The sequence below is a fragment of the Erythrolamprus reginae genome, chromosome Z (assembly GCF_031021105.1).
Source record: "Erythrolamprus reginae isolate rEryReg1 chromosome Z, rEryReg1.hap1, whole genome shotgun sequence".
In the NCBI taxonomy this organism is placed as follows: Eukaryota; Metazoa; Chordata; class Lepidosauria; order Squamata; family Dipsadidae; genus Erythrolamprus; species Erythrolamprus reginae.
In genome coordinates this window covers 43,167,330-43,190,586 of record NC_091963.1, presented here as the reverse complement: position 1 = coordinate 43,190,586, position 23,257 = coordinate 43,167,330, and the positions used below count along the sequence as shown (strand labels likewise).

The window sequence follows — 23,257 nt, the reverse complement described above, 5'->3', positions numbered from 1 at the left end:
AACTTCTCATTCTTCTGGCAAGGAAAATAATGAAACGAGACTAAGGAATACGGGGTGGGCTTTGCAGTCAAAAGCACCGTACTAGGTTTCATCACTCCACCTGCCCTAGGGAGTGAGAGGATTCTGTCCTTATGTCTCCACTTGTTAGCAGGACCAGTCACTCTTATTAGCACATATGAACCAACTTTATCAGTAGAATATGATAATCTGGTCACCACTGTCAAGAAAGTCCCTGAGAAAGAATCAGTGTTTATCCTTGGAGGTTTTAATGCCAGAGTCAGAGCCAATTATAATTCTTGGCCTACCTGTTTAGGTCAGTTTGGCATTGGGAAGATGAATGAAAATGGCCAACGCCTGCCGGAGTTTTGCTGCTACTGTGGTTTATGTGTTAGTAATACATTCGGGCGGTAGGAAAGGCAAGTAGGATGCTTGGCTGCATAGCTAGAGGTATAACAAGCAGGAAGAGGGAGATTGTGATCCCCTTATATAGAGCGCTGGTGAGACCACATTTGGAGTACTGACTTGATACTGACCAGGCATTCTAATCCTCCCAGTATTACAATCACATGTAGCTATCAGGGTCTGACTTCAATACAGATCATTCCTTGGTGTGCAGCAGAATACAACTGCAAACAAAGAGATTACATCACTTGAAGAAGGAAAGAAGACCATAAATCAACACCAGCAAGACCTGTAACTATGTCAAAATGGAGGAATTTGCACATGTATTAGAGGAAATGTTCCCAGGCTCTACTGAAACAAATGCACCCAAAAGATGGAAATATTTCAAGAATGCTGTCTATAACACCGCCCTCTCAGTAGTTGTTAAGAAAATCAGAAAGACAGCAGATGGTTTGAAGCCCACTCAAAGGAGATGACACCAGCCATCAAGGAGAGCACTGATTGCATATAAAGTCTGCTCCAGTGTGTGCAATCTACAGATTCTGTGAGCTGCTCATAGCAAAGTCCAACAGGCCACCAGGAGAGGTACAAATGATTATTGGTTGCAGCTTTGCTCTTGGATCCAGATAGCAACTGACATAGATAATATCAAGGGGATGTATAACGGCATCAAGCAAGCCTTAGGACCAACACAGAAGAAATCTTTTATAGGTGAGGTTATCCAGGACTGAATGTGCAGATGGCATGCTGAGCGCAGCACTTCTCTGAGTTATGTTCTAGAAAAAATGTGATAACTGATGAGGCTTTGAATGGCATTAAGTGCCTGCCTGTCTTGGAGAAGTTTGACAGTGAGCCAACCTTAGAGGAACTAAATGCAGCTCTGGTCTCCCTCACCTCAGGCAAGACACCTGGAAAAGATAATACCCCTGCCGAAGTTTTGAAGTGTTGCAAGGAGATCATCTCTACAAAATTGCATGCAATCTTCTATCTCTGTTGGTGGGAAGGTGGAGTACTGCAGGACATGAAGGATGCCAATACAGGGTTCCCTCACTTTTCACGGGGCATGTGTTCCAAGACCGCCCGCGAAAGTCGAATTTCCACGAAGTAGAGATGCGGAACTAAATACACTACTTTTGGCTATGAACAGTATCACAAGCCTTCCGTTAACACTTTAAACCCCTAAATTACAATTTTCCATTCCCTTAGCAACCATTTAGATTATTACTCACCATGTTTATTTATTAAAGTTTATTTAAAAATATTTATTAAAAGCGGACGAAAGTTTGGTGATGACATATGACGTCATCGGGCAGGAAAAACCGTGGTATAGAGAAAAAACCCGCGAAGAATTTTTTAATTAATATTTTTGAAAAACTGTGGTATAGACTTTTTGCGAAGTTTGAACCCGCAAAAATCGAGGGAACACTGTATGTTCATACTATATAAGAACAAAAGTTACCAGGTTGACAGTAACAACTACCATGGCATCTCTGAATATCCTTGGCATGACAAAGTTCCAAATAGCACAGTCCTGAAATGTCCTGCAATTTATAGCATGTATACACTGTTGAAATAGGGACGTCTTCGCTAGATTGGGTATGTTGTGAGAATGGACGATGGCAGATTCCGAAAGATCTCCTGTGTGATGCACTAGTGCAGGGAAAGCACCCCAGAGAGAGACCACAGCTGCGATATAAGGATAATGTTAACATCTGTCATGACTCAGTTTTGTTTAATAGGTATGCATGTTGCTTGATAGAATTGTTTTGAGGGTTTTATATGAGGTTTTATTGTTTTACATTTATATTTGACTTATTTTATTATTGTATCGTATTTATATTGTTGTAAGCCACCTTGAATCCCATGAGATTGGGCAGCATAGAAATTGAATCAATCAATCAATCAATCAATCAATCAAACAAACAAACAAACACTGTAACAGAGATTTAAAGGCCTTGGAAATAGACGTTAACATCTGGGGAACCTTGACCTCTGATCATTTAGCTTGGAGCTAAAGACATGGCATGGCCTTCTCGAGTATTGGCGAGTATTCTGAGCAGAGACAGGTTACAAGCAGTGTGCCACAAGGGTCTGTTCTGGGTCCTATTCTTTTTTATATGTTTGTGAGTGACATAGGGGGAGGGTTGGGAGGGAAGGTTTGCCTATTTGCTGATCACTCTAAAGTGTGCAATTGGGTTGATATTCCTGGAGGTTTCTGTAATATGGTAAATGATTTAGCTTTACTAGATAAATGGTCAAAGCAATGGAAACTGCAGTTTAATGTTTCCAAATGTAAAATAATGCACTTGGGGAAAAGGAATCCTCAATCTGAGTATTGTATTGGCAGTTCTGTGTTAGCAAAAACTTCAGAAGAGAATGATTTAGGGGTAGTGATTTCTGACAGTCTCAAAATGGGTGAGCAGTGCAGTCAGGCGGTAGGAAAAGCAAGTAGGATGCTTGGCTGCATAGCTAGAGGTATAACAAGCAGGAAGAGGGAGATTGTGATCCCGCTATACAGAGCACTGGTGAGACCACATTTAGAATACTGTGTTCAGTTCTGGAGACCTCACCTACAAAAAGATATTGACAAAATTGAACGGGTCCAAAGACGGGCTACAAGAATGGTGGACGGTCTTAAGCATAAAACGTATCAGGAAAGACTTAATGAACTCAATCTGTATAGTCTGGAGGACAGAAGGAAAAGGGGGGACATGATCGAAACATTTAAATGTGTTAAAGGGTTAAATAAGGTCCAGGAGGGAAGTGTTTTTAATAGGAAAGTGAACACAAGAACAAGGGGACACAATCTGAAGTTAGTTGGGGGAAAGATCAAAAGCAAGATGAGAAAATATTATTTTACTGAAAGAGTAGTAGATCCTTGGAACAAACGTTCAGCAGACGTGGTTGGTAAATCCACAGTAACTCAATTTAAACATGCCCTGGATAAACATATATCCATCCTAAGATAAAAATACAGGAAATAGTATAAGGGCAGGCTAAATGGATCATGAGGTCTTTTTCTGCCGTCAGTCTTCTATGTTTCTATGTTTCTCCATTTTGAGGAGACACTTGTTTGGCAAGCTGAGGCAAAGAAGCAAAATTCAGAGGCCAGGCAGAGGACAGAGTGGATCTGCACTCAGTGTGGAAAGGATTGCCACTCTTGGATTGGCCTTTTTAGCCACACTAGATGTTCTTCTATGAAATCTTTCCAGAGCATGATACCATAGTCTTTCTAGACTGAAGGTTGCCATGAATTCTGTTTAATGAACTAGGAACATATCTTGAATGCAATGAATGGTAATTGGAGAATAATATTTTCTACTTTCTCTCTGTGATTCTTTTATATTCTTATATTTTAATTCTTAATCTCTACAATATTATTTTCCAACTGTAAGTTCTGTTTTAATTCTATCTATTATGATCCCAGCCCAAGTCCAGACACACCAACTATCCCTTGGCTATCTTTATTGCCTAGTTGATCTCTACTACTTAGCATTTCAGTTAGATAGGATTACTGCAGTGCTGGGATTGAATGGAGCATTGCTTGACATCATTTATTTATTTATTTTATTTATTTATTCGATTTTTATGCTGCCCTTCTCCTTAGACTCAGGGCGGCTTACAGCATGTTAGCAATAGCACTTTTTAATAGAGCCAGCATATTGTCCCTACAATCCGGGTCCTCATTTTACCCACCTCGAAAGGATGGAAGGCTGAGTCAACCTTGAGCTGGTGATGAGATTTGAACCACTGACTTGCAGATCTACAGTCAGTTTCAGTGGCCTGCAGTACAGCACTCTACCTGCTGCGCCACCCCAGCTCATGCCCAGTGCCACATCTTCTAATACAGAGAGTCCTCACCTTCCAACCACAATTGAGCCTAAAATTTATATCATTAAGTGACAAATTTGCTAAGTGAGTTTTGTGCCTTTTCTCACCATGTATGTCAAATGAATCATTGCAGTTCTTAAATTAGTAGCATGACTGTTAAATGAATCTGGTTTCCCATTGCCTTGCTTGTCAGAAGGTCACAAAAGAGAGCACATGGCCGCAGGACAATGCAACCATCATAAATGTGAGTTGTCAAGGTTTCAAATGTAAATCAGGTGACCATGGGGATATTGCAACAGTCATGTGGGAAAAATAGCCATGTCACTTTTTTAGTGTTATTGTAACTTCAAATGGTCACTAAGTGAGCTATTACAAGTTGAGAACAATCTGTTCTAGCTCTTGTTACATGAAGCTCTGGTTCTCCTGGCTTTAGCTTTGTGGTGATAGCTCTTTGACACGGACTATTCTGGTTTGCCTCTCTTGGTCACTTGTTGTATTTGATCTTGGCTTGCTCAAGTTTGATCCTTTCTTTAACCCACACTCACCTGTCACTATTTGGTTTGGCCACTTTGATGCGATCCTTTCCGATCAGTTCTGATTGATTCTTGCTTACGATGTTACAACGGAGGGTAATGGCTAATATGGTGATGGCCAATCTTTTGGCACTGAGTGTCCAAAGCGTGCATGTGCATACCCAAAATGCAAGTCATCCCCAGCATGTAACACCCCACCTGTGTATATATACCTGAAGGAGGTGGTTAATAACATCTGAAGGCAACTTAAAGGAAGATAGGAAGCATATTAATGATACTAGCCCAATGGTGGCGAACCTATGCCATGCGTGTCAGAAGTAGCACATAGATTTCTCTCTGTGGGCATGTGCACCATTGCCCCAGCTCAGCTCCACTGCGCATGCGCATGTACCTTTCACCGTCCTTCAGTTCTCTGCTGTGCATATGTGGGGGGATGGCACAGGATGCATGCACGGTGATAGGGCATATGTATGGGGGCAGGACGCATGTACAAGTATTTCAGGTATTTCAAGATCTATCTCACCACTGCTTCTTTGCTTCCAGTTTTTGAACTTAAACTTGAATATCCTTTCTCACAATCTTAAGTTTTCTCCTGCTGTGTTTTTTTTCTGTCTGATTGTGGTAGCTTAACAAAAAATCTTTACTTCTGAACAGAGTTCTCTTAAAACAGGTTACAGAAGTAAGTTATACTTTTATTGTTAATTTATGCTAGTACATAAATGTTTATTTTTATAAGACAATAGACTAAGAAAAGATTCAAAGGGCCATTTGCTATTTATTTCAACTATGTGAAATGAAGTTATTAAAACTGCATCTATGAGTATATCCAAAATTATATATTTTAAATAAATTTCACAGATTTAGTCTGTTTTACTCAATACGGTTAAAGGATTAGAAATTAACTTTCCTTTATATTTCTCCTTTTCCTGAGAAAAGGATAATATGCGTTTTGCCCCATTTGAAAATGTGAAATAGAATTATAAAAGTAGAGAAATTATAAATTTTAAGGGTATTATTTTAAGACTGTTATAATAAATATATTCAAGGCTAGAAAGTAAAGGTTACTCTTGAATTATGAAATATATTTTTAATAGCAAAATCTTGTTCTTTAGAAATCATAATATGAATCATATCAGAAGGCAGTTGCAAGGGAAATTCTCCCCAGCTACTACTTAGGAAACATAGTTTATCTGCTTATTTTAAGCAAATGTGTGTCTTTTGATTACATCGAGAAACCTTATATATATATATTGTTAAATTGTTAAAAATGTGGAAAATATTTCAATTTAAATCTCTAGTTTTTAATATTTAAACACAAATATATATGTTTAGGTATTAAAAACTAAAGATTTAAAATTGAAATATTTTCCATTTTTTTAACAATGCAAAATCTTTTCATGGATAAACTTAGGAAAAGTATTTTAAAATGGTTACTATAATGTTCATTTTGTACTGACAAGGATTAAATTAGTCATTTTGAAGTGTATTTTAGTGGGCATTAAAAATGATGGGTTGTTAGCACAGTATCTCGAAACTGTTGATGTATTATTGATTGCCAAGTAATAGCTGCAACATTTATTAATCATTACAGAAAATTACCAGCCAGGAAAAAAAACCCCTTCTGCATGAAAAATTAGTACTACATTTTCCCTAAAGAAAGGACTGAGTTACAGGGAAACATTCCATTGGAAATCCATGATGTGGGGTTGGCTATCAATATTTTTGTATTATTTTTAAATAAATTCAAGATCTAGAATATGGGCACAATGTAGATTACTAACAACAAAACCCAGTGGGCAAAAGGATCAAAGCATGGGTAAATGTGTTGTCCAAAGGCAAAATAATTGCATAGGGTTGTCAGCGTTTCTAACATAGTCATTTGTGAAGTTAAGAATATTAAGGTTGCTGTTGAGAAAAATCAAACTTTTGATAGTTTGTGCCATCCCATGGGCACTAATCAAGTAGGTGGTAAGGAAGAAGGAGATTTTAGAATCTAATCCAGGTTATATTAATGTCGTCTGGCAGGACCCAGGGGAAGAGCCTTCTCTGTGGTGGCTCCGACTCTCTGGAATCAACTCCCCCCAGAGATTAGGACTGCCCCTACCCTCCTTGCCTTTTGTAAACTCCTTAAAACCCACCTCTGTCGTCAGGCTTGGGGGAACTGAGACATCCCCCCCTTGCCTATGTAACTTTGTACATGATATGATTGTGTGTATGTATTTTATCTATTGGGGGGTTTTTGGGGGGTTTTTTGGAATGTAAAACTGTTATTTTAGATTTTAATTATTAGATTTGTTACCATGTATTGTTTTTATCACTGTTGTGAGCCGCCCCGAGTCTACGGAGAGGGGTGGCATACAAATCTAATAAATAATAATAATAATATTCTAAAAATATAAGACAATAAGATATTTTCTATTTTACATGTATCCCTTATCATTATTACAAGAAGAAATAAAAATATTGTGTTTGCTTAGGAATGAAATGATGCTTACAATAAGTTTTTTTCTGATGGCTTCCAGCTTTTCAGTAGCTGCCGTAAGTTCAACATTTGCTTGGGTCAATGCTCGACGTTTGGGCTCCACGTCACAATATACCTAGGAAAAGAAGCAGTCCACAAAACTTTTATAAAATGATTTATAAAAAAGAAATAGTTTTAAGAGAAAGCAATATTTACATAGTTCATTAGACAATATTTGATATGGAATGGATTGCTTCTTTTCAAGATTTCTCGATGTCCTTCAGTCATAAGAAAGAATTCTCATAAATGATATAACCATAAATTCAGAAAAATAAATTCAGAAAATAACATGCAACAATGAGGTAATCTTATACTTTCCAAGTAATTTTTTGTATATGTGTGTGTGTGGGGGGAGGTTATTTGTTAAGTTTTTAAGCTATTATTTAAAGTTTTGTAATTCACTGGAAGATGATCAAGTTCAACGAATTACAATAATGCTTTTTTATGTCTTGTGTTTTATAATAATGTGTTTCTAAACAACTAGTGTAGTATAATTTTTTTCTGGAGTATCAAATTCAGGTACTTCAGTAATCCCTCGCTACTTTGCGATTCATTTTTCGTGGATTCGCTATTTCACAGTTTTTTTCAAAGGGAAAAGAATGCCGGGGCAGGGACAGTTTGTGTGTGTGCGTGCGGGGTGAGGGAACTGCAGTGGCGGCCTCCTTCAGCCCCTGCGGTAGCTGAGAGAAGCTGGTCTCTCTCAGCGGTCAGCAACGGTGAGTTGTTAACAATACAGGGAGGGTTTAAAGTCCAAATACTCGTTAAATACATTAAAAATGTATTTCCTCTACTTTGCAGAAATTCGTTTTTCGCGGGTGGTCTTGGAACGCATTCACAGCTAAAAACAAGGGATTACTGTATTCTTTTTTGTGTATTTAAGATTAAAAATTCACTCATATTTACTATTAAGTAATAAATTTCAGTGTAACTGGAAATAATTTACTTATAAGTATGAACATAACAAGTATGAATGAGTGTAGATAGCATCTATACATATGAAATAAGTAATCATGTTTTGTTAATAGCAATAGTGAGAGAGACGTATATTATTCCAGGCTTAAGTAGCTTACTGTCTGATATTACAACATTATATTTGTGTTTGATCCTTAAAGGTATGGCTACTGCAGCACCCTCTCCATGGTTAAAATTCAAAGCAAATAATTTGTATGCAGGAAACTCAGATATCAACCCCAGAATCTTCAAATGCCACTGGAGAATTAGCGCCGGCGGACTTACCCGCCGGCGGCGTTTGCAGGAGGGGCCGGGAAGACATCGGACCCCATGGCAGCCGCCATCTTGGTTCTCGGGCGAAGTCTCGCGAGGCGAGACTTCGCCCGAGATTTGGGGTCTGTACAGGCCCGGCTGCTGATTGGTCCGGGCGGGGCCGGCTCGCCCCGAGCAGACACCCGCCCGCCCTCCCTATTTTACAGTGTGCTAAAGTGGGTCGCCCCTAGGGGGGCCGAATGGGAATTTTTTGCGGTTCTGCCTGTTTACAGGGCCGTTTTTTCGCCCATTCCACACTGGGATGATGGATGTGCGGTTAGGGGGTGCTTGCGATTATTAGGTTGATTGGCTTACCTTTGGTCATTTGGGTAGGCAGGTTAGGGGCGGAAAACTGGGTGGTGGTCTAGCAACTGGTGTTCTCCCTTGGGCATCTTTGGGGATGATTGACAGGTTCTCTCCAAGCTTGTGGTGGAAGCGACCTGAGCAGTTGGGGGGAACCTGTCTTTGGGTCACGCACCTTTAAGTCCCCTGTTAGGGGTTAGCCGGCGTGACCCCCCTCATGCAAAGCATGGCAGGGTCTCAGGTGAGGGAGGGTCCCTCACCTGGACTAGCATCGAGCTACGCCCATAAGTTGCCCAGGAAGTTTATGTGACGTAACTTTTCCACCCCGGAAGCAATTGTTTGACCCTGCAGGTCCATTGTTTGGGTCATAGCTCGTCATGCAAATTTATGGTAATTTATGCTAATTTATTTAAATAAATTATGCTAATTTAATTTAATAAAAATGACCCAGTTAAATCCAGCTCTTGTGTCCGTGTCGTTACTCCGCCTCTCCTGCAAATACAGAGGGCTTGAAACACTGCTTCTAGTCAACAATCTCTAAGACTAACACAGATGACCCTATAGTCTGATATCTGCGTTCATTCTAAAGAATCAAATTATCTTTTTCTTGTTTACAAATTCAGGTGCTCGACAGGTTGCTTGCATTTATGACAGCAGTATATATTTCAGCTACCCTTCTCTCTATCACTCTTCTATGATGCCCCTCCCACAATAATCCCCTGCAGATCTTCCTTCCAAAAGACAGCTACAAATCTTCAAAGGAAACAATGATCCAAAAGATATTGAACTTCTATGGTTTCTCAAGTGATATCATCCCAACCATTTTAACTATTATCTGAGACTACATCAGGGCTTTCAAACTCTTGGCCCCCAGGCTGGATGTGTCATGTACTGGCCACGCCCACGCCTGGTTTAACAAAGGGGGGGAGGTCCCCAAACATCACATGATGCTGCAGGGATGACATGAGTTTGACACCCCTGGGCCAGATCATATTTTTCATCACCAAAGTGAAAAGTAACAATTCTTTTCATCCTGTCAGGACCTGTGGCAGATAATTAGGAAATAATTTAAACTCACTTTGGAGGAAGAACGGGATATTGTATGAAAGGCAAGGTGTAATCATTAGTTTTGCTGAAAAGAAGTGTCCATTAATGGAAGAAGACAACTACTTTACTCAGTTCAGTAGCCTTAGGATGATAGGGCTTTAAATAAAAAGATCTGAAGCTATACAATTTAAGATGATTCTACTACATTCTAATTTAAAATGGATACCATCTTTACCTGATAGTCAAACACATTCACTATGTCCCTAAAAAAACCAAGAAGACCTGAAACATCAGATGCTTTTGAAGATTAATCCTTTGCTTGGTGGATTTGGTGAATGTGGTACAAATATACAGTATATCACACACAAATATATCACATACCAATATTTATTCATGGGGTCAGCATAAAGCTGATAAAATGGAAAACATTGGTCACTGCATTATCTATTTTTAAAATGTTTTTCTGTCTACTTTTATAATTTTTTCTCTGCATGACCTACATTTTAATTTGGAAGTATATTATTTTCAGGCAAATAAGATATCTATGTTATAATAGTGACCAATAAATTCAGTATGCATCTTTAACAATGTGTAAATAATATATTATTTCATCTCTGCTGGCAATACTTCTATTATATCATATTTAAATATTATATTATAAGCCCAGTTAAATCAAAAGTTATACCTCATAAAATTTTACTATGTTGATAACCCAGGCACAAAGACCAGCCGCTGCAAATGATTTGTTACGAACGAGATTTGGACTGAATTCCGAGTCTTTCAAATAATGTTCCTTCAATACTTTCAAACAATTCTCTGGTATGTGTTCTTTATCGTAGTTAATTAAGGCTTGCAAGAATTCATCAACCTGGAAGGTAGCAATTAAGTCACCTAACTTGTTATCATTAAACAACACTGCAACTTCACAAGCTGATTCCACAATTAAAAAAAAAAGTAAAAATCCAAACAAATACTGAAGAGAGCCTAGAAAGTAACAAAATAAATGTATTCAAAACATTGGGTTATACTAGTATGTTTGAAGCGTATATATCTACAATCTAGAAGTACTTCCTAACTATGGGAGAAATAAACTAAGTTAAACCTTTTCCCCAATACCAATACAAATCTTTTTTTGGTTCATCTTTCTTTTGTGGAATGATTTTTAGGTATTTTTTTAAAAATGAAACATATATTTATGTAGATTGTTCTGAGTTCGGGTTTTGCCCTGTGTAATATTTTGAGTGTCTATGCGACGTTTCGGTGAAATCACATTCACCATCATCAGGCTGACGTTTTAAGCTTCGTGCTGCTGTAAATATGGAATGTTTGCAACTGTCATTTGTTCCTTATATATAGTGTTGGGGGTGGAGATTTGGTTTGAATGTAGCAAATAGATTGGGTGACTATGTTTTAGTGATTTGATTGGTTGGTGGAATCACAATTACTTGAAGGATTGACATGGTGATTATTATGATATGAAATGAAACCAGCCTTAAACAAAAAAACATATCATAATAATCACCATGTCAATCCTTCAAGTAATTGTGATTCCACCAACCAATCAAATCACTAAAACATAGTCACCCAATCTATTTGCTACATTCAAACCAAATCTCCACCCCCAACACTATATATAAGGAACAAATGACAGTTGCAAACATTCCATATTTACAGCAGCACGAAGCTTAAAACTTCAGCCTGATGATGGTGAATGTGATTTCACCGAAACGTCGCATAGACACTCAAAATATTACACGGGGCAAAACCCGAACTCAGAACAATCTACATACATATACCCGTGAAAATCTATGAAAACATATATATTTATTTATATATATACACAGTATCACACAGTGATACCTCGTCTTATGAATCCCTCTTCATACGAACTTTCCGTGATACGAACCTGGTGTTTACTAACTATTTTCACTGTACGAACCCGAGCAGCCACCGCTGGGATGCCCCAAAGCCCTGGGATTTCCATGGGAATCCCCGCCTCTGGACTTCCATTGCCAGCCAAAGCATCCGTTCTTGCATTGCTGGGATTCCCTTCATTTTTGACAGCGCTGCTCTGAATCCCAGTGACAAACTCCCCCCCTTCCAAACTGCATGGGGGAAATGAGCACAGTGGGAGGGGGGTACAAAAACGGGAGGCAAATACTCATTGAGCTCAAGAGAGGAGAAAGGTGTGGGGGAGATGAGCACAGTGGGGGGGACAAAAACGGGAGACAAAGACTCGTTGAGCTCAAGAGAGGAGAAAAGTGTGGGGAAGATGAGCACAGTGGGGGGGGGACAAAAACGGGAGGAAGGGACTCATGGAGCTCAAGAGAGGAGAAAGGTGCGGGGGAGATGAACACAGTGGGGGGGACAAAAACGGGAGGCAAAGACTCATGGAGCTCAAGAGAGGAGAAAAGTGTGGGGGGGATGAGCACAGTGGTGGGGGGGACAAAAACAGGAGGCAAAGACTCATGGAGCTCAAAAATACTCCTGATCTTCTTGGGGAAATTATCAATGGTAATTGCTGATGAAGATCTATTGTTACTTGTCATTAAACGTAATACTGTCATAAGACAGATAGAGAACAAGTGTGCATAATTTGTGCACAAGCTTTCTACATTTTTAAAATAGTAAATAAATTTGCTACTCAAAAAGAAACATTGCTAAACATCTCCAAGGCTCACGTTGGCTCTTGCAGTAGACACCAATTGCTGGGCAGTGAGCTTGCAACTCTTCTGTAGCCTGCGACAATTTTTTATTGCTCAATTTATTGCCCTTTCCCATGCAGGCCTGCTATAAAAGATGACTTAGAATCACAGAATATTTAAGTAAGAAGTGATATATTGGATATCATTTAAATTATTAATTATTTTATTTTAAAATGTCAAATAATTAGTTCAGGGTTTTTCAAGCAATCTTCTGTGACTAAAGGGAAAAAGACCTTCCCAATGAACTAAAGTGATAGTGGTGGATTGGAAAACTCAAAGGCACTTAGTATCTATTCACACATCAGTACTGTTGTTCAGGGTGTTGATAACAATTTTTGCTAGAGTGGAAAGGATGAGGCTTTTAAGCTGCCTTTCAAAAGCCTCATCCCTTTTCATCAGAAGCTCTAAGAATTTTTGTTTTTAACGAACAAGTTCCATGCCCTGAAAAGGTATGAAAAATATATTTTTGCAAATACAGTGGTACCTCGAGATACGAGTTTAATTCGTTCCGGACCTGGGCTCTTAAGTTGAGCAGCTCTTATCTCGAACGACTTTTCCCCATAGGAATTAATGTAAATAATTTTAATTGGTTCCAGCCCTCAAAAAACTCACAAAGTTAGTCTAAATTATGCAGAAAGACATGTTTTTAATGAAGAAATGTACATGTACATATAAATGAATAATGAAGTTTCTTTCACTTAACTTGTAAACTTTCTTAAACTTTTAAATTTACATATGTTCAACTTCTCTGCCACCCAATCCTGTAGGACAGAGGTCCCCAACCCTTTTTGCACCAGGGACCGGCTTTAAGCGATCAAGAGAGGAATGGGTGAATGAATGGACGGAGGGTGGGAAGGAAGGAAGGAAAGAGGGAAGGGACAGGAACAGAGGAAGGAAGCAAGGAAACTTATGAAAGGGGAGAGTAAGAGAGGAATGAGTGAAGGGAGGGAGGGAGGGAAGAAGGTGGGAAGGAGAAAGAAAAGAAGAAATAGAGGAAGGGAAGGTAAAAGAGAGAAAGAAAAAGAGCAAGAAAGAAAGCAAGAAAGAAAGAAAGAAAGAAAGAAAGAAAGAAAGAAAGAAAGAAAGGGGGAAGGGACAGGAACAGAGGAAGGAAGCAAGGAAACTTATGAAAGGGGAGAGTAAGAGAGGAATGAGTGAAGGGAGGGAGGGAAGAAGGTGGGAAGGAGAAAGAAAAGAAGAAATAGAGGAAGGGAAGGTAAAAGAGAGAAAGAAAAAGAGCAAGAAAGAAAGCTGCAAGCACCCCCCCGAGCCCCCCAGGCCGGCTGCAACCTTTTAAAACACGCGCGCCGCTTCGCAGCTGTCTCCTGAAGCCGAACGCGGAAGTTAGCATTTGGCTTCAGGAGACAGCTCCTTGGCGCTTGTATCTCGAATTTGGGCTTGTAAGTAGAACAAAAATATCTCTCCCCTCCCAGCTCTTATCTCGAGTTGCTCTTAAGTAGAGCAGCTCTTATGTCGGGGTTCCACTGTACTGTTGTTCAGGATGTTGATAACAATTTTTGCTAGAGTGGAAAGGATAAGGCTTTTAAGCTGCCTTTCAAAAGCCTCATCCCTTTTAATCAGAAGCTCTAAGAATTTTTGTTTTTAACGAACAAGTTCCATGCCCTGAAAAGGTATGAAAAATATATTTTTGCAAATACCAATGTTGCAAATACCTTTCCCATGAAAAGTTTAGCAGCTTTCCAAGTTCGATCTCTTGGTACTTTTCCTTTATTTGCCAAAAGAACCATGACAGCAGCTGCGACATTGGTCACTGCATCTGGTGGATTAGGGAAAGCTTTCAGTTCAGAAATGTTCACCTGAGAACAAAAAACCAGATGTAAGTATTTATTTGTTTGTTTATTGTATTTCTATGCCATCCAACTCCCGAAGGACTCTGGGTGGCTTACAACAGGATATAAAATACATTTAAAAACATCATAAAAGATTAAGAAAAAAAACAGTTAAAAAACACATACATAAATATCATTCAAGGCAGGACCTTATAAAATTGCGAGATCAATGGCCCCAAACTTGCTTGAAAAGCAAGGTCTTCAATATTTTCCAGAAGGTCAATAGAGTGGGAGAAATCCGGATCTTAGGGGGTAGTTGGGTCCAGAGAGCCGTAGCAGCTACAGAGAAGGCCCTTCCCCATGGCCCGCCAAATGACATTGTTTAGCTCTTGGTACCTGGAGGAGACCAGCTCTGTAGGATCTTATCAGTTGCTGGAACTATGAGATACAAGGCAGTCTCAGAGATAACTTGGCCCTGAGCCACGTAGGGCTTTAAAGGTGATAACCAACGCCTTGAATTGAGCCCAGCAACCAATCGGGAGCCAGTGCAGCTTGTGGAGGATTGGTGTAATGTGAGTATACCTAGGTGCACCCACAACCACTTGCACGGCTGCATTCTGGACCAATTGTAGTCTCCAAATGCTCTTAAGGAATAGTCCCATGTAGAGTGCTTTGAAATAATCCAACCATGAGGTGATAAGGTCATGAGAGACTGTGTGGAGAGCCTCCTGATCCAAGTTGGGTAGCAATTGGTGGACCAGACGAACCCATGAAAAGGTCCGCCTAGCCACAGCTGTTAGATGTTGGTCTAATCTTAGATGTAGGTCTAGGAGGATACCCAAATTGTGAACCCATTCTGAGGGGGACAATTTCTCTCCACCCCAAGCCAAGGATGGACAGCTGATACAGGTTTTAGGAGGTAGTATCCAGTCACTCAGTCTTGTCTGGGTTAAGTTTGAACCTGCTGACACCCACCCAGATCCTCACAGCTTCAAGACAGTGGCACATCACATCCACTACTTCACTGAACTGATGTGGGGTGAAGATATACAACTTGGATATCCTCAGCATATTGCTGATACCTCACCCCAAAATGTCGAATGACTTCACCCAGATATTAAATAGGATGGGAGAGAAGATCGAGTCCTGAGGAATCCCACAAACAAGGGGTCTAGAAGTTGGCCTCTGTCCTCCTGCCAACACTGATTGTGAACCATCAGAGAGATAGGAGGAAAACCACCGCAGCATGGTGCCTGCCAGCCCTAGTTCCCTTAGTCAGCCCAGAAGGACACCATGGTCAAAGGTATGAAAAGCCACTGAGAGGTCGAGTAGCACCAAGATAGAGGAATGATGCCCCCATCATGGGCTCGCCAGAGATCATCCATCAGCATGACCAAAGCAGTTTCCGTGCTATAGCCAGGTCTGAAAACAGATTGACAAGGATTGAAATGAATTGACAGATAATCCATTTCATCCAATGACTGTAGGAGTTGAAGTGCCATCATTTTCTCTACAAACTTTCCCACAAAGGAAAGGTTGGGGATTGGAGGGAAGTTCTTTAATTCTGCTGGATCCAGGGAAGGCTTCTTTAAAGGTTGTGGGAAGGACCCCTCCCTCAAGGACACATTAACTAAAGCTTGAAACCAGCTTAGTTTCACATCCCTGCTTGCCAAAACCAGCCAGAAGGGGCACAGGTCCAACAAACAAGTGAAGGAACTCATCGCTCCCACAGCCTTGCCTACTTCCTCAGGAGACACAGGCTCAAATTCATCCCATATAATAGGACTAACACCTGCTCCTGTCATTTTGGTCTGAATTCCAGGTCCAGGTCCATCCGAATCTGAGCAATTTTATCCTATAGAATCTAAACAAACTCCTCAGCTTACACTGAAGGGGCTCCTCTGTTCCCCTTACATTAAGGAGGGAAGGAGTCACTCTATATAGGGCAGCTGGGCACGAATCAGCAGATATAATAAGTGCAGAAAAATGTGAGCATTTTGCTACCTGTGTCGTCCTGATAAAGGCTCTCAAAAGTATTTGATCAGATTCGGAGTTACTGGTCCTCCAGTGTCACTCTAGACATCTCTTTTGGTGCTTCAAGTATACTGTTCAAGTATTTCAAAAGTCAATGCAATTTGTAATTAACATGATAATTTCTTTAAATAGTAAAGTAAGTTTAAGTAAACAAAATGAAGCCATAAAAAGAGGATACCCATTCACCCTACCTGAACAAGAAACATTCAATAAAATTATGGTGTGATTGGGAGAACCAACTTCAAATCCCTATCTAACCACTAAGTTCACTCCATGCTCTTTGAACCAATAATTATCTCAGTTTAATCTTTGTTATAGGTTTGAAGTGACAGGACAGAATAAGGAGACATCATATATTTACTACCCTGATCTCCTATAAAAAAGGTGTCATGAGGATAATAATGAGAATAATAATGTTTTTATATGATAAACCCCAAAATTAAAAGAAATGTTCTGTGAAAAAAAATCACAGAACTTATCAAAAAGCAAAAATAATCATGCAATGCTTTTATATTTACCTTATTAAGGGTATCTAAAGCTGCAGTAGCAGCTACCAGAGCAGGTTCAGCTTTCATCAAATCATCTTCGCATTCCTTCTGCCTTCGAGATACTTCTGCTTGAATTGCAACCACCTATAACAACATAGATATTTCGTTTTAACTGAATATTATATAAAACATCATAACTTAAGACTGTTCAAGTATCATCTAAAATGCTACAAATTGTCTTTGGAATATCTAAAGAAGATTTTTCCAAACTAATGCTCTCTAAATATGTAGGACATTATATCTGTATCTGTATCTGTATCTATCTGTATTTATATCATATATGACTAGTGTTGGGCGAACCCAATGAAGTTCGGGTTTGGCCAACTCACCTGAACTTTGCCATGAAGTTCGAGTGAGTTCGCCGAACTCGAACCCAAACTTTTGCTTGCAGCAAGCCGCTGCGGTGTCCTTTTCTGTAAAAATAAACCAGGAGGTGGGAGTTCCCCACTTCCTTTTGCTTCCTTTTATTTTTACAGAAAAGGATGCCACAGCGGTGCTGCAAGCAAAAGGAGGTGGGAAATCCCACAAAGGGATTCCAGGGCCGGGGCTTTGAAGTCACGGAGACTCCTTCCTCCCCATTTCAGCTGGCCAGGAAGTAGTCTCCGTGACATCAAAGCCCCGCCCCCGGAATCCCTTCGTGGGATTTCCCACCTCCTTTTGCTTGCAGCACCACTGTGGCATCCTTTTCTTTTTAAAAAGTTCGGGTTGAGGTCGGCATGCCGAACACTGCAAAGTTCAGCACAAACCCGAACTTTGCAGGTTCGGTTCGCCCAACACTATATATGACATCTGTATCTATTTATATAGGCACATGCCCGCATCCCCCTCCCTCCCCCCCACACACATATTCAAACTTACAAAGAATTCATAAAGAAATAAGGATACTATAGATATAAATATTGGATGGAGTATGCTGCTTCCTTTTGCCTTTCAGCCCCACTCCAGGGGTCATCCAGGCTACTCTCCCTCTCTCTATATATGTATGTATGTATGTATGTATGTATGTATGTATGTATGTATGTATGTAAGTATGTATGTCAAGAATAGTCCTAAAAATGCGAGTTCCAGGTACATACGTGAATGATGAGGCAGGTGATCGAGATGGCTGCTGCCTCATCATTCAAGTATGTATGTATGTATAGAGACAGAGACAGAGAGAGGGAGGGAGGGAGAGAGAGGGAGAGGGATAGAGAAAGAGAGACATACATATATATGCATACTATCTATTTGCATATCTATCTATCTATATATCTATCTATCTATATATCTATCTATCTATCTATACAATCAAATAAAAACAATATTTTCTATACTGGTTTAAAACATGTAGATTAATCTTGGTAAATTAGTCAGCACATTTTTAAAGCAGCTTCAAATTAAAGTTATATAAAAAGATGTACTCAATTCAAAGTCAGTTTATAAACATATTTTAGAAAAACTAAAAGATGAAATAAAATATATGAGCTATTTCTTAAGGCTCATAAAACAACAGTCTTATCCTTCCAAACTGCCCCAGCATGGTAATTAGTTCATAGTAATCACATCATGAATTGAGTCTGATTACTTAATTAAGTATTTGGAAATATGCTGGTAGCATCCCCTAACATTCCTAAAATCATTACAACAATCTGTAGTGTGGAGCCCACGTTGTACAATAACAGGTTTTCCCACAGTTGTATAGTTTCAGTTCTACCGATTTCGAATTTAGCTCATAGGGAATATTATTAAGTTTTAAATAAGATGGTATCTATCTCACAGTTGCTTGTTCTTATTAAGACACTAACAAGAAACTAACTAATCTGCCCCTGTATTGTAGACTGGCAACCTCAAATTTATAATCTGAATTGAATCACTGGTAGAGAAATGACGAATGAATAAAAATTAATATGCTAGAATACAAAAAGGACAGAAATATGACAGGAATGATATCTTAGATATGAGACCTGGTTTTCAGACCGACAAAAATTCAAAACAAGCAACTATATATTTCCCTATTATAAGTACTCAGTGTTTTTCAACCAGTGTGCCGTGGCACACTAGTGTGCCGCGAGACATGGTCAGGTGTGCCGTGAAGCTCAGAGAGAGAAAGAAAGCAAGAGAGAGAGAGAGAAAGAAAGAAAGCAAGAGAGAGAAAGAATGAACGAGCGAGAGAGAAAGAACAAGAGAGAGAGAAAGAAAGAAAGAAAGAGAGAGAAAGAGTGAACGAGCGAGAAAGAACAAGAGAGAGAGAAAGCAAGAGAGAGAAAGAAAAAGAGGGAGGGAAGGAGAGAGTGAAAGACATAGAGGGAGGTAGGGAGGGAGAGAGAAAGAGAGCAAAAAAGAGAGGAAGGAAGGAAGAGAAAGAAAGAGGGATGGAGAGAGAGAAAGAAAGAGGGAGAAAGAGGGAGGGAGAGACAAATAGAGCGAAAGGGAGGAAGAGAGAGAGAGAGAATTTTTTTGTCCAAACTTTTTTTAGCAGCCCCCCCCCCCCCCGCTCAATGTGCCCCAGGGTTTCGTAAATGTAAAAAATGTGCCGCGGCTCAAGAAAGGTTGAAAATCACTGCAGTAGAGAGTCGCTTTCAGTCTGATACATCATAAAAGTGTTAGGAAAAAGCTCAGAAAATCTCAGCTTAATGTTGGATCTAAACTGAAAAGTTGCTGAAAATTTTGTACTATAAACCCTTCACCTGTGTAAATTTGGCTAAAAAGAATTCTATGAAATTCAGGGGCAACTTGCTTTTGATTTAAGCAATTACAAAAGGTCTGGCATTAAGTCAGTTCCCATTTGCCCTTCTTTGCATCTACTTAACCCAATCGACAAATTATCAAAGCCACAGTTCTTTTCAGAAAATATTGGCAATTGGCCATCAAGGACCAGAAAACATTGTTAATGTGTGAACAAAAACATATACACATGGGGGTATATCTATGCATACATTAATCAGTATATTAATTTTTATATGCCTAAGATTCAGTACTATGATCCTTGCCTTCCTAAACATTTTAACCCATTTGTTTTAATTTTTTCATGATTGAAATAGAACAGATCAAAGCAGGAATTAACAAGGCTCATGCCCTTTCATTCATAAATGATCCAATAATTTCTGGAATCCTGGGTGAAAATAGTGATTTGCTAGCAAACAAAAGTACACCTACAAAAATAGATTAGTTTGTAAGTATGCTTTTAAGTTGTATCTAATTTGGGGTTAAAATAGAATTGATTAGTAAAGCTAACAATAACTTATTTTTAAAAGAAAGATGAATTGAGTATGCCGAGGAATGAAGGATCTGAACAATAAATATGAAATCTCAGCAAATATATCATGAAATGCAAAATTTGAAAGTGAAGATGTAAGTCAAAGATGAACTTCAAGAACAATTGAACTATTCAATTGAACTAAAACATTTTTTAAAAAAATCTGAAGTGCTTGGAGATAACTCTCTGACCTTTCATGTATTGCATACTAGTCTGATTCTCAAGATCCCCATCCATTATATGCTTGAATGAGCTTCATACTTATTGTTCTTTCATATCATTAAAAGAACTAAAAGGTTGGAAAAATGCATAATGTAAAGAAAGGTCAAGTGTTAATCATGGTGTGAAATGCTGAAACATGAGTAAGTATAATAATTCTTCAGATTTTATGCTCCCTGGAGAGTTAGGTGTTCAAAATTGTTCACCTACAAAGGTTTATTCTGTGCTAAATATAGCTCAACATGACTAAATTGTGGAATTATACTGACCTTTTGCTCCTCTGCATCAGCAATGGCCTTTTCCTTGCTCACTTTCTCAGTCTGAAGCCCTATCTTAGTAATCAAAGCTTCGGCATCTTGATTTCTCAGTTGCAGCTCTGCTTCTTGAGAAGCAAGTTTGTATTTTAAGTCTTCTACCTAAGGCAGGGCAGCAAAGGCATTTGTTTGAAGAAAACATTTAACATAGGCAGTTTTTTAAAATGCCGTTACTAAACACCAGGCTTCAGATACACACGCAAACACATTAGGCCACTGAGATAGGAGATTCAGGAAACATGGCTATGAATTCACTATTCAAGGTTCAGACTGTGAATAAGATCTTAGAATTGATCATTTTTAGCAGCAGGCTAAGAAGAACTATTGATTGCTTTCCTGAAGGGCTGCACTCAGAGCAAGTACAGTGTTCCCTCGATTTTCGTGGGTTCGAACTTCGCGGAACGTCTATACCATGGTTTTTCAAAAATATTAATTAAAAAGTTTCCCCCCCTATACCACGGTTTTTCCCGCCCGATGACATCATATGTCATTGCCAAACTTTCGTCTGCCTTTAAAAAACATTTTTTAAAATAAACTTTAATAAATAAACATGGTGACTAATAACCTAAATGGTTGCTAAGGGAATGGGAAATTGTAATTTAGGGGTTTAAAGTGTTACGGGAAGGCTTGGGATACTGTTCATAGCCAAAAATAGTGTATTTACTTCCGCATCTCTACTTCGCGGAAATTCGACTTTCGCGGGCGGTCTCGGAACGCATCCCCCGGGAAAATCGAGGGAACACTGTATCTCCTCCTTAGCTGTTTCAAAAATGGCTATTATAGGACACCTGTCCTTCCCATGTTCATGTTATTTATACAAGTTGTCCTCAACTTACAATCACAACTGAGCCCAAAGTTTATACTGCCAACTGAGAAATTTGTTATGTGAGTTTTGGCTCAATTTATACTTTTTCTTACCACATTTGGTAAGTGAATTACTGCGGTTGTTAAATTAGTAACATGGTTGTTAAGTGAATCTAACTTCCTCATTGATTTTGTTTGTCAGAAGGTTGCAAATGTGATCACATGATTCCAGGACACTGCAACCATCATAAATACGAACCATTTGTCAAGCATCTGAATGTAAATCATGCACCCATAGGGATGCTGAAACAGTCCTAAGTGTGAAAAAGGATCATGTCATTTTTTTTCAGTGCAGTTGTAACCTTGAACAGCCACTACCAAATTATTGTAAGTCAAGGACTACCTGTACAGATATGCAAGCAGTGTAAATATGAACGTCTATTGTTTTAGAAATTAAAAACCAAACAGTTTTTATATTTTGTTTTGTTTCGTAGATTCTGTTTGCATAAGTCTGAAATCATGAATCCAGTAAAGAACTAATAGTACACATGAGTGTATATGCAGTGAAGGGCTACCAAATTTTTTACTACCACACTAGGGGCGTAGTTTATGCATTTTCTTTCATCTTTCAGTGCAAATTGGATGATGTTGTGGTTAGCTTTGGCCCAGCTCCTGCCCCAAGGAATGTGCAGGTGGATGTGGGGGAGACATCCACATGCCGCATGCCTGTTTTGCTCCCGATGGAATCTGATGATGAAGCCTCCTCTGACCAAGGAAGCATGAGTGACAGGGAAGAGGGGAGTTTGGCAGACAGCCCAGGAGGAGATCAATCATCTGTATCATCCTTGGATTCTGAACAAGAATTAACGACACATCCACGCATGTGTAGAGTGATGCATTGGAGACAACAACTGAAGGATTATTACAAGAGAAAATGGGGCCACCTGTAGTTGGGTGGGGCTCCAGTAATTAGGGCTGCTACTATAAATAGCAGCGTGTGGGTTTGGCCGTTTTGAAAGAGTATCTGATTGCAATTCTTCAGGAATCATGCGTTGATGTTTTCTGGACTTTGTTTATTGAATTTTCATGCCTTTGAAACCACAGCAGAGCAACGTGTGTGTGTGTGTGTGTGTGTCTCACTTCGTTGGAAGAAGAAGGGGTGTGACGTTTCTTCACAGCTGCTAGCTAAGTACTTAATGACTTCTTAAGGGAAATTGTACAGACTACCCGGTTGTTTTGGGACGAGTGCTCTTTGCAACACAAAAAGAGTGCTTAGTTTATTTTGAATTTTGTGATAAAGAACATTGTTTTGAATTTTCAAACGTGTGTGTGTCTGCAATTTGTACCCTTGAATTTTCTGGAGGCTCCTACCAGAGAGCCCGGCAGAACAGGATAATCTGGGGTAGAGCTTCATTTTCGCTACCCTACTGCGTTCCACCCCATCCAGGCAGCAGCCCACCCCTGTGTATATGCCTATTCACTAGAGGTGGGTTCCTACCAGTTCAGACTGTTTCTATAGAATAGGTAGTAAGCGACCCAGGCCTGCCACGCCCCTGAGCCAATTCTCTCAATGCACCATAGACACCACCATCTTGTTTTTTTTGCTTCTGGACATGCGCAGAGGTTTTTTAGTATTGTGTGTGAAGGTAGTGCACACAGGCACGTGCGGCACATTCCTGAGCGAACTTGCAGTAACTCAATCTGGAAC

The 23,257-nt window shown here is 39.5% G+C and overlaps 1 protein-coding gene across 4 annotated transcripts in view; it reads right to left on the bottom strand.

The window, feature by feature from the left end:
• Positions 1 to 23,257, bottom strand: part of DNAH11 (dynein axonemal heavy chain 11) — a 213,708-nt gene that overhangs the window by 59,400 nt on the left and 131,051 nt on the right. For 3 of the 4 annotated variants that reach the window (XM_070727462.1, XM_070727464.1, XM_070727465.1), the window contains 5 exons: positions 20,701 to 20,847; positions 16,948 to 17,061; positions 14,279 to 14,422; positions 10,586 to 10,768; positions 7,262 to 7,363 (listed from right to left, as the gene is read on the bottom strand). In XM_070727462.1, coding sequence (XP_070583563.1) covers positions 7,262 to 7,363; positions 10,586 to 10,768; positions 14,279 to 14,422; positions 16,948 to 17,061; positions 20,701 to 20,847 — 690 coding nt within the window. The remainder of the gene's footprint in view (positions 1 to 7,261; positions 7,364 to 10,585; positions 10,769 to 14,278; positions 14,423 to 16,947; positions 17,062 to 20,700; positions 20,848 to 23,257) is intronic. The other variant, XM_070727463.1, reaches the window with a different exon arrangement.